At 38.7% G+C, this 16209-nt stretch overlaps 1 protein-coding gene across 9 annotated transcripts in view; it reads right to left on the bottom strand.

Moving 5' to 3' along the window:
- ATP2C1 (ATPase secretory pathway Ca2+ transporting 1) overlaps nucleotides 1-16209 on the bottom strand; it is a 116448-nt gene that overhangs the window by 19248 nt on the left and 80991 nt on the right. For all 9 annotated transcript variants that reach the window (XM_012538116.3, XM_049710181.1, XM_033412231.2 and 6 more), the window contains 6 exons: nucleotides 13609-13733; nucleotides 12385-12482; nucleotides 9193-9288; nucleotides 9014-9103; nucleotides 7099-7203; nucleotides 2250-2406 (listed from right to left, as the gene is read on the bottom strand). In XM_012538116.3, the coding sequence (XP_012393570.1) occupies nucleotides 2250-2406; nucleotides 7099-7203; nucleotides 9014-9103; nucleotides 9193-9288; nucleotides 12385-12482; nucleotides 13609-13733 (671 nt within the window). The remainder of the gene's footprint in view (nucleotides 1-2249; nucleotides 2407-7098; nucleotides 7204-9013; nucleotides 9104-9192; nucleotides 9289-12384; nucleotides 12483-13608; nucleotides 13734-16209) is intronic.

The following is a 16209-nucleotide window of genomic DNA, read 5'->3' as shown; positions in this document are numbered from 1 at the left end:
ATCTTTCCATCTTATAGGCCTCCAGAACAATTCAATAGCTTGAAGAGAAGGCTGTATTAATTATATACAACATGTAATAATTTTGTACACAACAAACCCTGGGAGGTAAAGTTAATTTGTAAAGTGATTGTAAAACCACTAATACCAACAATAGTTTCTATTCTTTCACTCTTTCTGTAACATTAATAGGATTTTCTTATTTGTTACTTTGGTTCTCTTAAAACTATATAAATAATACCACCATACCATCATTTATAGTTAGTTTCCTGTCGTCCTCGGGAACTTAAGATATAGCACAAAGTACCGTTCATTTCCAAATACCATTTAGCTTTTTCTCAGAATTCTGGAACCTCTGGTAGCTACCTTATGAGCCAGAGGGATGTGTCTCCATCTGGAATATTATAAGACTGAACAACTTACCAAAGAAAACACACCAAAAAAAGCACACAAACTAAACATGTATCTTACAGGGAAACTGAAAAGTCCCAGAGAGATCACGGGAAGTATCCATTCTTATTCAAGCAGAAGGTATGAAGGATGAAATACATTTGGAAAACCATGGTTAGAGGCAAATGACTTCTGTTTTTCCAGTGTACGAGTCATACCTAACTATTTACGTAGATGTGAGCCCCAAACGCTTTCACTCTGGAGAGAATGAGCCACTTGACAGTCCCTAGTGTTGGAACAGAGGCAGATGGCAACAGAAGGGGGGCACTGAGTATCAATCTGTGTGTCAGCAAATCTTAAGAAAGGGACACCAGCTCCTGGCACTCTCGGTGAAGGGGTGGTATTAGCCCAGAGGTCAGTATCCTGTATTTATTTGTTTGCTTCTTTAGCACAAATGAAGATCTATTGTTACTGTTTGGGACAAAGATATGTAGACCTTTTCTGTGTGGAGGGCCCCCAACTTCCTCCTTTATATTTAAAACATAAAAACGAAACGTACTCCAATTTTTAAATTAACGACATGTATTTTAAGAAACTTAAGTTTTATAAAGTATAAAATAAGTTCATATCAAGTTAAACTTAAAATCTTTATTCATTTATTCTTTACTCTTCATTACGGTAACTTCAGCGGGAAGAGGAAAATGGAGCATAAGCAGAGAAGAGGAAAAGATGTGAAGCAAGGGACAAATGCCCAGAATGTTTCCCAAAGCCCTGTGAAACAAAGACGTTCTCCTCCACCAAGTCTTGTCTATTTCACAATGTTACCACACCAAACCACACATACACAAAGCTCCACAATCTTTCAGATGAAGAGAATTAGTCAAAAAAAAGTGTGAAACGTCTGTTACAAAAATTGAGGAAAACAGGGAGCACATACCAGACCTTTAAGACTGTCTAAATGCAACCCAACTTTGAAACCCTTTTGCTGTGAGCTGCTAAGAATAACAAAACACTGCCCTCAAATGAAGCCACAAGAATACCTTTCTAAACCTATCTTATTATAAGAGCAGAAGTCTTGTAAATTATACTTGTTTCCTGCTCCCAGGAACTGTGGTGCTTGACTTCCATTTTGTAAATAACAATAAAATTAAGGAAGCCAACTCTTCCAATTTCCTTGAGAAAGACTACATAAGTGCATGGGTGTGGGTGTGTGTATGTGTGTGTGTATTCCCCACAAGCCAGAAGGTAAAAACCAGGTACGGCCCCAAGCCCTGCTCTTCAACCCTACTTACACACAATGTCCCTAGAAGAAGCGGCCGATGTGTGTGTGCACAGCAGACCCCCTTTCCCTGTCACTGTCCAGTCAGCAGCATTTCACAAGGCAGAGTCTGGGCACCTCTTTCCTCTCTGGTGATCGGCAAGGGAAGGAGTCAGCAGATGAGGAACAAGTAAGTAACCACCTCAGTTTAAAGAATTAGAGGCTTAAGTCTTTTAGTATTTAGGAAAGTATTTTAGATTAACAAACAAGAGCCAGTGATAACATAAGGAAGGAGTACCACCTTACTTCTATCTATCCCTGTTCTCACAAGATAAACTTGTCTAAAATAAAATTTCTATCACCTGCTCAGAGACCACTGCAGGTCTGTAAGAACCAGAGATTTCATATTTTGCTACATTCCCAACTTTTTATGTTTTGGGAACATAGAAACAATTAGCCAACTAAAACCTAACACTTCAGAAATGGCAGGCTTCTACGAACCCTGGAATAGAGCTGTGCAGCTCAGAAGTGAAGCACGAATTCATCTGCAATTAAAAGAAGGCATTACCTCTTCACCTAGGGGACGGTGCTGAAATGGCCTTACCTCTGAGCCCTGCAGAGCCCATCTGGGCCTTCTCTTGTTGGTACAGATCTCTCTGCTGCTGGGTGAGTGTCAAGGTCTGCCCTTTGCTGTGATATGTAGTACAATACTTAATCACCTGTTCATAAGCACCCTTCATAAAACAAATCTCTGGTCTGTCCTAAGAAGAAAAAACACAGCAAATAAATTCAAGTTAATTTCAATTTGTATATATCTGCCATTGGAATCAAAAACAAGCGGCATGCATTCCCATAATCCCCAGGGAAGTTACTCAAGCCTAAGGCTTTGAACAGCACTTGAACTCTGAAGATTAAAAGCTCACATGGGAGTTTTCTGCATCCTCTTTAGAACACAGCATCTACTCCACACCCTCAGCGCCACAGTGAAGGCAAGGCTACACTCAGCTCCACACTAGGCACTCTCAGCTCACGATGTAACAGGAAAGGGAAAAGATCTAACGTCAGCCCACAAGCAATGGTTTAGGCTTTCTACTACTGCTATTATATGTATACACGTGACCCCATTTAATTCTCACAACCACCTTGTAATTATGGGTATTATCAGACATTTTATTTTTTACCCTAGCAAAGTAATAAACAAAAACTTACAATGAAAACCCAGTCCCCTGCCTAAAACCTCCTCACCTCCAGTCCTGCTCCACAGAGGCAAACCAATTTTATTTTATTTCTTTATAAATTTATTTATTTTTAATTTATTTTTTGGCTGGGTTGGGTCTTCGTTGCTGCGCATGGGCTTTCTCTAGTTGCGGCGAGCGGGGGCTACTCTTCGTTGCGGTGCGCCTGCTTCTCATTGCGGTGGCTTCTCTTGTTGTGGAGCACGGGCTCTAGGCGCGCGGGCTTCAGTAGTTGTGGCACGCAGGCTCAGTAGTTGTGGCACACGGGCTTAGCTGCTCCACGACATGTGGGATCTTCCCTGACCGGGGCTTGAACCCATGTCCCCTGCATTGGCAGGCGGATTCTTAACCACTGCGTCACCAGGGAAGCCCTTAATTATGTTTTTATTGCTACTTGTTCACTAAACAATTTTATACTCTGTCTACTGTGACAGGTGATCGTCTGGCCACCCCCACTATCTACTCCTTCTCCTCACTGTTATAATACATGCAGAGCAAAACTCACCAGTATTCTGCTCACTTTCTAATTCCTCACTGCTGAGCCAAGTGGCCACCAGAGCAGTTCACAAACTTCCCAGCTCTCCTTGGAGGCACACGGTAGAAATGTATTTCCCTGCACCTCTTACCACTCTGAAGTCAGATGTGATTTGCTTTGGCCAATAAACATGAGCAGTACTTGTGTCACTTCCAAATGGTAATTTAGGAACCAGTGCATAACGTGGTCCTCCTCTGCCTTGGTACGACAGTGTGAGCTCACACTGAGAGGAGCATCCATCTCTGTGGTCCCCAAGTGAGCAGTAACCAGATGTTACGGGGAAACAGGGAGCAGAAAGGTACGATGTTGTTTCCATGACCTACAGAAGCCCAATATATTTCTTCCTGTTCAAGTTTTACCTTTCATAAAGTTAATAATTGTCTCTTTTTTTATTTGCTTAGTTTTCTTTACACCTATTACTCATTATTCCCAAGCTCCTCCATGTCATATAAAGCCCTTCTCAATGTATTTTTCACATAATCCAATAAGTAGGTGAGCCATTACTCCCATATTATGACTGAGAACTCCCTCCTCGGGCTGTGCTCTCCCTTCCTTTTCCAGTGTGAGTTGGCTCATTTCCAGGCTTGCTGCATGACTGGCATCCAGGAGCTTCCCTTCACCCCTCTGCTGGTTAGAACTCACGAGGTTTTAAGTCTCCCTGTTCCTTGATTTATACTCTTACCTTGGAATAACACATCCATCAGTATCTAAGAAAAGCTGTGTGGGCTATACACTTTGAGGCTTGTTTGGAAACATTTTTATTTTACCCCCACATATGTAAGCTCAGCTGGGAAGAGATCGCCTCTCAGTTGAAGGCTTTCCTCCATCACCTTCCAGCCTCCAGTGTGCAGTGCTGCATTTGGAAAGTCCTAAACTTTGGTGTAGGACCTCCTCCCCCTTGCCCTTCCTCCCACCCCACAATCTCTGGAAGCTTTTAGAATGCTAAGTGCCCTCAAATTACTTGATCGTCGGCCTTGGTGTGTTTATTCTCTCACTCCCACCCCTCTGTAACATACACATTGTGCCGAGCAGCTGGTGGGCAATTTTATTCTAGAAGCTGAAGTTCTTCCTCTAGAAATTTTCCTGATGTTATTTGCTAAAATCTTTCCATTTTCTGTCACCACTATTAGGTGGATATTGGATCTCCTACATCAATTCTCTGATTTTTACACCTTACCTTTTGTATTGTCCACCTCTGACTTTTCTACTTTCTGACAGATTTCTTGACTTTATTTGAAAAACATTCTATTTAAAGTATCTTGTCATTTTTTATGGTCTTTGGAAATTTTCTTCAGCATCCAGCACTATCTTTGTTTCTGAGACCCTTTTCTCTGTTGGCTTGGTCTGTGTCTTTCATACTGAAGGCTTTCCCCAAGTATCTCGCAATCCCTGTCTGTCCATTTACATTCAAGACCAAAGCAAATAAAGGTCTAGAAACTCCATGGGCACTGCAGGGTTTATCAACTGGTAGCCCTCACAGTAGAGTGACAAGACGAAGACCAGGAGCAGGTAAACTCTACCAATGAACAAAGAGCTTATTTAGGACTACTCCATACTGTAGGGATCTCCCCAGGACCAGTCAGCTTCTCTAAAACTCTTCGATCTTCTGACTTGGAGAATGAGGATATGGGGATACCTACCTGCAAGCATTCTGAGAAAGTGGAGTTAGGACCTAGGACAACGGCTTGCCCTTAATCACCCTGTGTTTAGTCTTAAACCTTAATTCTGCCTTCCACTCTTGTCCCCAAGATGACATTTCTGGTCTGGCCTCAAGAAACAGAAAGGTAAGTGGGGGAGTTCTACTGGTTCCTTATTAGAATTTTAACCTGCTCTCCTCTTTTTAGCCACATGCCTTAGGCCCCACCTTCAAAGATACCTGTCCCCCTAAGTCTTTCCCATACTTCCTCTTTTTTAGTTCATCTTTTATTCGTTGGTTGTCATTTTGGTAGGTTCCAGGGAGAGAGCAGAGATAAATGCAGACTGTCGTGTTCAAATGAAAGTCCTCTAAAGACAAACTATTTGAGCCTGGGGCTGTTTTTTGTTTGTTTGTTTGTTTCTGGCTACATTGGGTCTTCATTGCTGCCCGTGGGCTTTCTCTAGTTGCGGTGAGCAGGGGCTACTCTTCTTTGCAGTGTGCAGCTTCTCGTTGTGGTGGCTTCCCGTTGCAGAGCAGGGCTCTAGGCACGCGGGCTTCAGCAGTTGCAGCATGCAGGCTCAGCAGTTGTGGCACACAGGCTTAGCTATTCCGCAGCATGTCGGATCTTCCCAGACCAGGGCTCAAACCCCTGTCCCCTGCATTAGCAGGCGGATTCTTAACCACTGTGCCACCAGGGAAGTCCCGTGGGGCTGTTTTTAAACTGGTACATTTTTCATATCTGTGCCAGGCTGACCTCTTCTAGATCCTGAGTCAGGTCAGCAGGTTTGGGTTTTGTTAGTTAAATCTGTTGATTCTGTTTTCTAAGAGAAACTCTTCAAGTCAGCAAATGGAAAGAATAATCACACCCTTTCTATACTTATATCCCGCCACTCCCTACCCCTACCCCCAACTGAAAAGAGTCAATGTACAACTTTGGTGAGGTTAGATTCAAAATTGCTGAAGTCAAATCTTCGAACTTTACATGAGCCACATTATCTTGAAGTAGTGTGTGATCATATATAAAATGTAAAGAAATACACCTTGCAAATAAACTCATATACATATTCTTGCTATGTAACTATATAGACAAGGGACATCAGCTAAAAATTACCTAACTCTGATGCAATTTTTGAAAGCTTTACATTACAAGGTTTAAAGTAACAGGCATTTTATTTTTATAGTTTTGTTTCCAACTGTATCCCTTCCCTGAAGTTTATAAAAGTTCCTTTAAAGACTAAACAGAAATCTTTTTTCCCCTCATCATCAGAGTTCCTGGCACAAGTTCAATGTTGAACAATTTAAAACCAATGTTTCCTACTTATTATGGGCAAGGGAGAATCCTCTCACTACTTCCCATCTACAGAGATGTAACTGGTTTCTAATGTTTGCTCACAGGTAAAAACACATAACCGTTTATTAATTCCTAATAAAGAAAATGTAAAAACAGCTATATATTTTTAAGGCCAAAGTAAGTGTAAGCATCAAGCTGGTAATAGCAACTATGAGTGATATGATTATACACTGTAGATAACTATTGTACATAACTCTTACTGCACTGTGTAAAAATTTCTAAAGCACCCAGAGATAAGGTAGTAGCTTGAAATATCAGTGCATTTCGTTTTGTCAGTTTGTAAGCTGGATCAACTAACATGAATTATACACATTTGGTAACCATGTTTCCACAAAATAATGTAGTTTTTGTTCAGCCTGAAGACAAGACATTCTTCAGTGGAAAAACACAGACAGCAGAAACCTGTCATCAAGAACAAAAAAGATGTCGAAAGGCTTATGTCACAATCTCCAGGAGACTGAGACCAGGCTCCAGCTCATTTGAGCTGTTTGCTCACGCAGCAAAACTGACATGTCTATGCATAAATTCAAAGAGAACATGAAAACAACCAGGGATGAGTGTACTATGAATCACACACACTTCAGAGCTGGTCTGTGTTATGCTCAATGACTGCTTAAATCTAAAGGTGGATAATAAATGAAAAACAGTAATCTAGTTAAACAACACAGAGTAAGTTTTCTATAAATGGAAGGATACCTGCTGTGTTCGGTGCACACACTTAACAGCCATCCACTTCTGCTCAGAGCTAAAAGGGTATTCAGCTTTTCTGATATAATCCTGTTGAAGTCCATCAAGACCCATCTACATGGCACAAAAGGAAAGTTAATTCTCACCAACACGTGACTACTTTTTCCTTTAACAAAGAAACAAGGGTCACAACTTTGTAGGGAGGCTGGCTAGAGATACCTGGATTATTTTTCAAACAGCTGTGTTCCATCTATACCTCCCATATTTCTCTGAACAGCAGCACACATGTTCAACATGAAAGCCTAGGTGTTTGATAAAGTCTAGGGCATGCTATTGAACTACATACAGAGCAAAACTTTAACACTGACTATATTAAAATCTCAACTGGCTCAAACTCTGGAAGGAAGCAGGATAACAAATAAAGGTGCCCAGCCAATACATACTTTATAATCAACAGAAGCTTCAGATTCAACTCCTCGCTTCTCTGGGATTCGAATTTACCCTGCCAGCTGCTGCCATGCTACTCCCTTTCGCCCCACCCCTTGACATGCCAACTACTACCAATGCCATGTAGCTCTTCTCTTTCCTTACCCTTTGCATTTCCCACCAAATATTCAAAAATATTCTTTAAACTATTCAAAAACCTGGCTTATTGCTTTTTACTGTCTACTGAAACATGTTCAGACTCTCCTTCCTAGCTTTCAAAAATCCTCCAGTAACCCACTACACAGCCTACTTAACCACTCTCGGAGCCACTCAAACTGTTCATTTCATCCGGGTTAACCAAATTCATAAGCCATAATCCAGTCCATGCTTTTTTATTTCTCTGTGCTTTTATTCTTGCTCTTTCCCTAGCTTATCCCCCCACCCCCATCTAAATCCTTCCTCCCCTTCAAAGTCCATGTCCCAAGTCCAAATGTGCACTCTTCTTACATACGGCTCGACTCCCTACCTAAATTGTGAGGTCCCCACCCATAAAGAGGCGGTTTCACACACTTTGTTTCTCAAAGAGAGAAAGTTAAATATAACACAATAAATACTTGTTATTTAACTTCGGACATCTTTTAAAAAGCTATACTATGCTGTTTTAGTTACAAGGAGAACAAATGATAAAGGAATGAGACTTTCTGTTAAGGAAACAGAAATAATGTATATATTATAGAAATACCAATTTTACTTTATCAAGTTAAATGTTACAACAACCTACCTTTCTATATTGAATCTCAATTCAAGCAACCTCATTTAGAGGCATCCTGTTTTATATAAGTCTCAAAGTTTCCTAAGACGGCTCTTAAAAGTAGTTTTATTTTTGTTATGGGAATGCCAGGTTAGACTTTTAGGTTTCTCATTTAATCAACTGTAGGACTTAGAAGAGGAGATCAATTGGGACAGATAAAAGGGTCACTGAGGGCAGCACCCCTTCTCCCCAACACAAACGCTAACTCTACACTCACTGTAAGAAATTGATAATGAGGAAGGGGAAGGAAAGGAAATGGAAGACTGGAAAAAGTAAAGCTGACTTCTCATGCTGGCCTTAATACCTTCATGTGGAAATACTAAAGAATGCTGCCTCTTACGCATTTGAAAATAGGCATTTATCAGCAATTACACACATTTATACAGCTTTTCACACTACACTCTGAATATTATGGAAGACAAGAATATTACTTCATAAGAACAAAACTGTCACTGGTCATTAGTTTGTATGCTGCATGTAGGAGATATAAAGTTATAGTGAAAAACCTCTATGCTCTGTATTTCCAGGAAGAATAAAATTGGTTCCCAAAAGGCAATAAAAACTATGAAATAATGTGAATCTTCTTCACTCTACACCTAAAAGCCAGTAATACTGAAATTTATGGCTTCACATTCTCTTGTGAGGGTGATATTTTCACATGTCAAAGAAGAGAGACCAGGCACATACCTTCATTGCAAGAGCAATTAAGGCTCCTTCTGTTGGTTTCCCCATTAGAGTGTTGTTTCTAATTACAGCATCATTGCACACACAGCCCGCCTAAGAGAAATACACATAAACTATGAACCCATCACTGCATCCTAAGTCATTATGAAGAGAGCCACTTTCTTAGAGAATGCAATATTTACCTCGACAATTCTGCTAACAGATGGGTTATAGAATCCATGAACAACATCACCATCAACAATCACTTCCCCAAATGGATTGTAGCCAACTCCAGTAACCTAAGGAATGTAGAGTCAATAATACCAGCAGACAGTGACAATACTTATGAAAACCAAAAGCTATGAGTTGCGTTCATTTCATTTTATACATCATGACACTGTTAGTGTGTACACCTAGAAAAGCATTTAAATTTGTCTGAAACAACATTAATAAAAGAATATAGATAGTAATTTTCACCACAATGGTAAACCTACAGTTAATTATACTAATAATTAACTACTAATTATGCTAATTAATCATTATAATGCATAGTATATTGTAAATAGAAACACGTTAATTGTTAATATAATTAATATAACTTTATATTTCCTCTACTTACAATATACTATAGAAAGGATAAATAAACCATGAAAATCTCTATATATAAAGAGTGAGCTTAAATTTATATAACATTACATTTATGTAACACTACAATTTGCAAAGAATTCAAATCTATTACCACATCTAACATTCATGACAAACCTGTGACCTAGACAAAAGTAGAATTCTTTTTGCAAATATGCAGGCTCATAGACAAGTGATTTACCCTAGCACTTACAAACTACTTTAACATAGTATATATTACATGCAAATTTTTAAAATCAGAGACAAGTCAGATACTTATCCTATACAGCTAGAACAAACCAAGCCAAAGAAAAGTTAAATATCACAATAAAAATAGGACAGTTTAGAGGAATTAACAAACAGTTAATGTTTGACATATAAAATTATGGGCTTAAAACAAAAGAGAAACCTATATCTTACCTTTCATACCTGGACCATATAATATAAGCACATGTAACCCCAATGACCCTTCTGAGTCGTCCAGAAAAGGCACATTCAACATAGCACTGGGTATCCTTAACCAAATCTAACACCGTAAATATCAACAGTCTCATTTTAAGACCTAGTAAAATGGAATTAAATAGACTTAAGTACAACTTCTGTCAATTTGTGAAATGCTTCCTTTGCTCAGACAATTGGCTATAAATACATTTTAAAATACTGTTCCCATCATCAATAGTGTTAATGAAAATTCCAGCCAGAAATCCCACAAGGTCCAATACCAATCCAGAGATTGGAACGTGTGCACATACACTGACATGCACTTCAGGGCTGCCAGTGTATAATTTTTAAAGTAGATTAATTCATCCATTCATTTATTCTTTCAGAAAGTATTTACTAGTATGAGGCAGACCCTGTGCTGGGCAACAGAGATCCTGCTCTATTATATTGGGTTGGCCGAAAGGTTCAGTTTTTTCCCTAAGATGGCTCTAGGAGCACTTAGTTGTCTTTAACTTCATTCAATACAATTTTGTTAGATTGTATGTGACAGCTGTTATACCAGTGTGCATTTAAAATAAGGCTTATTAAAATTGGTGAATTTTTGTGTAGCCATTTTAATACTGAAGATTGAAGGAAAAAAGCAACATTTTCAGTATATCATGCCTTATTATTTCAAGAAAGGTAAAAACGCAACCGAAATGAAAAAAAAAAATTGTGCAGTGTATGGAGAAGGTGCTGTGACTGATCGAATGTGTCAAAAGTGGTTTGCAAAATTTCGTGCTGGAGATTTTTCGCTGGACGATGCTCCACGGTCGGGTAGACCAGTTGAAGTTGATAGTGATCAAGTCGAGACATTAATTGAGAACAATCAACATTATACCACGCGAGAGATAGCCGACATACTCAAAACATCCAAGTCAAGCGTTGAAAATCATTTGCACCAGCCTGGTTATGTTGATTGCTTTGATGTTTGGGTTCCACACAGGTTAAGCGAAAAAAATCTTCTTGACCGTATTTTCACAGGTGATTCTCTACTTATAATGAAAATGTTTCGTTTTTAAAACAAATTGTGACAGGCAACAAAAAGTGGATACTGTACAACAGGGTGGAATGGAAGAGATTGTGGGGCAAGTGAAATGAACCACCACCAACCACACCAAAGGCCACTTCATCCAAAGGAAGTGATGTTGTATATATGGTGGGATTGGAAGGGAGTCCTCTACCATGAGCTCCTTCCGGAAAACCAAACGATTAATTCCAACAAGTACTGCTCCCAATTAGACCAACTGAAAGCAGCACTTGACGAAAAGTATCCAGAATTAGTCAACAGAAAACGCATAATCTTCCATCAGGATAATGCAAGACCTCATGTTTCTTTGATGACCAGGCAAAAACTGTTACAGCTTGGCTGGGAAGTTCTGATTCATCTGCCATATTCACCAGACATTGCACCTTCGGATTTCCATTTATTAAGGTCTTTACAAAATTATATTAATGGAAAAAATCTCAATTCCCTGGAAGACTGTAAAAGGCACATGGGACAGTTCTTTGCTCAAAAAGATAAAAAGTTTTGGGAAGATGGAATTATGAAGTTGCCTGAAAAATGGCAGAAGGTAGTGGAGCCAAAGGGTGAATACGTTGTTCAATAAAGTTCTTGGTGAAAATGAAAAATGTGTCTTTTATTTTTACTTAATAACCAAAGGCACTTTTTGGCCAACCCAATACTTACATGGGAAGAGGGACAGAGGATTTCACCTGAACTAAGAGGTATGGAACTATGAAAAGGTGTAACACAGGGTGAGTTCTGGGTGGTCAGCAAAGCTTTTCTGAAGAAATGGGTTGGAAATGAGGTGCAAAGGTTGAAGAGGCATTAGACTGTCCTAAGTAGTGACAACAGCAGCAAAGGTCCTTCAGTAGGAGGAATTCTGTCACACTGAAAGAACCATAAAGTCAATGTATTTGGTGTATGGCGAGCAAAGGAGAGATACAGGCTGAGGAAGGAAACAAGCGACAGAACACGTAGGGCTGTGAGCAGCCCCATTTCAGGACCCTGGTCACAATGCGAAGCCACTGAAACATCTTCATTTAGGCATCCAGAGTCTGGTAATAGATGGATGTAGGGGAGACAGACGGAGAGGTGTCGAGGGGGATCAATGTTTCTGGACTGCACAACTGGAGCGGGATCAAGACTTGGGAGAATCACACGGGACAGAAAATGTTCAGCTGCTAACTTGCAGCCCTTCTAAAGACACTAGAATGGTTAGGAACGCTAAACACCAAAACTTCTGAAAGGGAAATCTGCTGTTAAAAAAAAAAAGTCTATAGAGTACCTCAGCACGCAGGCCATCCGAAGTAAATACGTGGGTAACAGTCATTTCATTCTTCGTCAGGGTCCCAGTTTTATCTGAACAAATCACATTACAGCAGCCTAAAGAATAAATCACTACAAGTCACCAAGAGTCAGGGAAAAATGCAAGTTCACATTAAAAACAAATCAAAGACTCTGGAAGCCTGCCCTGCTTCTATGAAATTTTGTACAAATCAAGCTCATGGATAATTTTAGGTTGTTTTCTCTCCTGTGCTTACTTCATCATGAGGTATGAACAGTTTTAATTAGATACTGATAAATGCTGACTTTTTCTTTATTTCCAGTTGAATTTCTACAAAGCTACTTGATAATAGCTTTATGTAGTGACTTTTCATGTAGTGAAAAGTAGTGACATTTTCTAGAAAGTTTCAAGGTTACCTTAATATAAACCCATATACTATAAACCCATATAATTTTTTCAGCCATTATTTTAAGGAATTTTTGCCTTCTCAATATTAAAATGCGAACTAGAAGTTAAATTCAACATTTCTGAATTCCTAAATAAAAAGAAGTTTCATAACATACATAAAGTTACCACAATTTTCATATCACACATAAAATTGTTACAGCAATATAATTACTGTATGCTTACTGTTCTTAATAAATGCAACTCAAGAATGACATTTTAGGATCTATAATTATCAATTATCTTCCTTGAGATGTCAAAAGAAAACATTTCTCTGTCACTCTATGGTTTCATTTGTTACTTTTTTTTTTTTTACATGATTTAAGCATTAGAACAGTCCATGATGCAGAAAGATTTAAAGCTCCCCGACCCGAGTAATATGAATTTTTAATGACCTTTTTTGGTTGTTAAAACCATAGTCAACATTGCGACAAGCCAGACACCACCATGTAAACCTCTGAGACAGGGGTCCCCAACCCCTAGGCCACAGACCAGTACTGGCCCAGGGCCTGTTAAGAACGGGGCCGCACAGCAGGAGGTGAGCAGTGGGTGAACGAGCGAAGCTTCATCTGCTGCTCTTCATCACTTCCCATCGCTTGCGTTACCGCCTGAACCACCACCAACCTCCCCCCGTCTGTGGAAAAACTGTCTTTCGTGAAACTGGTCCCTGGTGCCAAAAAGGCTGGGGACTGCTCTAAGACAAAAGCTGTAAAACCCAAAGACCCCTGTTGATGTAAACTATCATGTCAATGAATAAGCATGCTCTAACCAGAGACTTACCCAGAGTTTCAACAATAGGTAGTTTTTTCACAATGGCCCTTTTCTTCACCATTCTCATAACACCAAGGGCTAGAGTCACTGTGACCACAATGGGAAGACCTTCAGGAATTGCTGCTACAGCCAAACTGTAACCAGTAAAGATATAGCATTGAAGTATAAATTCAGTAGTACCCATAGCAATAATTTCAATTGGCTGTTACTTAAAGCAGAGGTTAAAAATGTAAAATTGTTGTTGTCAAATCCAAAAAAGGTCTCAAAATGAGGGAAAACTGATTAACATTTATTGGACACCTACTAGCTACCAGGTTAAGCACAGTGGTTAAAGAATATAGGTTCTGACATCAGAGTGCCTAGATTTGTACCCCCAGCTTCAATTTTCACCTGTGTGACCTCAAGCTATTATGCCTCCACCTCTGTAGTTTAGTTTCTCATCTATAAATATAGATAATAACAGGTGTTCAGACAAAAACTTGTACATGAATGTTCATAGCAGCATTATTCACAATAGCCAAAAGATGGAAAGAGCCCAAATTTTCATCAACTGATGAATGGGAAACTGTGGTGTGCCCATACAAGGGAGTACTATTCAGCCATAAAAAAGAATGAAGTACTGATTCATGCTATGAATGGAAAAACCTTGAAAACATCATGCTAACTGAAAGCAGCAGGACACATGTTGCATGATTTCACTTATATGAGATATCAAGAATAAGCAGATCCAAAGAGACAAAAAGCAGTTTAGTGGTCGCCAGCTGGTAGGGAGAGGGAAGAATGGGGAATGACTGAAAATGGGCCCAGGGTTTTCTTTTGGGGGTGATGAGAAAGTTCTGACACTAGATGGTGGTGATGGTGGTAACATTATGAATGTATTTAACTTCACTGAACTGTATACTTTAAAATGGAAAATTTTATGGTATGTGCATTTTATCACAACAAAAAAATTAATTACTTCACTATTTCCCTTCGTAATACTAAAAAAGAAAAACCACCTCAAATTAAATCTCTACTTTTGTCCCATTCCATATCTCCTGATTCTGCTACAGATAAGGACAGGTGCATGCCTATCCTTCATTCTAACAATGCTCCCTGAACTCCCTCTACTGCCCAGTTTCTACAATATAATCTAGATCCAATGGACCTTTACATTTAAATCATTTTACAAATGATTTACAGAGGAATAAAATGGATTGTGAAAAACTTCAATAGAAATTTTCATTTGAATTTTAACCCCAAACTATATTCCTGGATTTGAAAGTATATATATCTGAATGGACAACGCCCTTTGAAGGCAACTGCTCAACTGTCATGAATAAACGTGGAACATATTCACCTTTTAAAACAGTGATTTCAAATTCAAAAACCATTTCTAACAAGTTTTAGCTTTATCAATTCTGGTTCTTCTTTTTGCATTTGTCTCTTCAAAATGCAACACTTCTGGAAATGTTAATGGTCCATAACTTTTAGGACAGTCATCTTCTCAGTAATACAATACTGCATGACAAATTCCTTGCTGTAGAATGACTAACTATAAGAGAATGCCTGTCCTTCCCCTTTCATCCTTAAAAATAAACAGTTCAGGGAATTCCCTGGCAGTCCACTGGTTAGGACTCAGCGCTTTCACTGCCAAAGGCCAGGGTTCAGTCCCTGGTCAGGGAACTAAGATCCCACAAGCCATATAGCACAGGCAAAAAAATAAAAATAAAAACCCAGTTCACTCATTAAAATTCAGGAGTTTGAGAAAATCTAGAGTACCATCATCCAAGCATTCAGTGTTGAGATTACACTTATATGATTCAATTTCACCTTCATCATTAGAGCCTACAGTGGTTGTCTCTTTGCAGTCATCTTCTGGTTTGTCTAATAATTATGAAAATTCTTCTGTCAATTCTTCTTTGCCATTATGGTAAAAAAATTAAAAATTCTGAATTTCTCAATTTTGTTTAATGAATGCAAAAAAATAAACAAAAAAAAAAACTACCAAGATTTTGTCTCCAGACTTTTCTTATACCTTTTAAAATGATAATGTAATGCTTTGGGCAACATAATAAGAAAATTAAAGGATAACAGAATAATAATGATTTATTTATTATTAGAGTAGCCTTATAAGCTACTTATCCTTCTGCTTTCTCATTGTTTTACTCATTTTTAGCACAGTTGGAAATAATTGTTAAAATACTTGCTAGGGGAATAAAACAGCCAAGATGTTTCAACACGCAGGAAAAATAAGTTCACTAAAGATCCCACATGTATTTTAGCACATATAAATGTACAGTAGACCCATATGGTTATTGCAAAATAGAATGAGTTTTATTTTATTTAAAAATTCCTAAATGTTTGGTCCTTTGGAAGATCCTGAGGTAGGAATAAAAGTCATGAGGTATTAATCTTCACAAATAGTCAGAACTGCTCCAAAAAAAAATACTCAAAAACGTGAGTCCAATAGATAATAATATGCCAATGGTTAATAAAATTCATGCCCCATTTTAAATTCATTTCATATTTAACCCAAGGCTCCTTTACACATATTTAAGCCAAGAGTTTCAAGTTGTATTTTTGCTCCTCCAAGGAAAAACTATAGTCCTTCACTGTATCACAAATATC

This window comes from Orcinus orca, chromosome 5 (assembly GCF_937001465.1).
Source record: "Orcinus orca chromosome 5, mOrcOrc1.1, whole genome shotgun sequence".
Lineage (NCBI taxonomy): Eukaryota > Metazoa > Chordata > Mammalia > Artiodactyla > Delphinidae > Orcinus > Orcinus orca.
The sequence above is the reverse complement of the archived record's forward strand: the minus strand, read 5'-3'. Positions and strand labels throughout refer to the sequence as shown.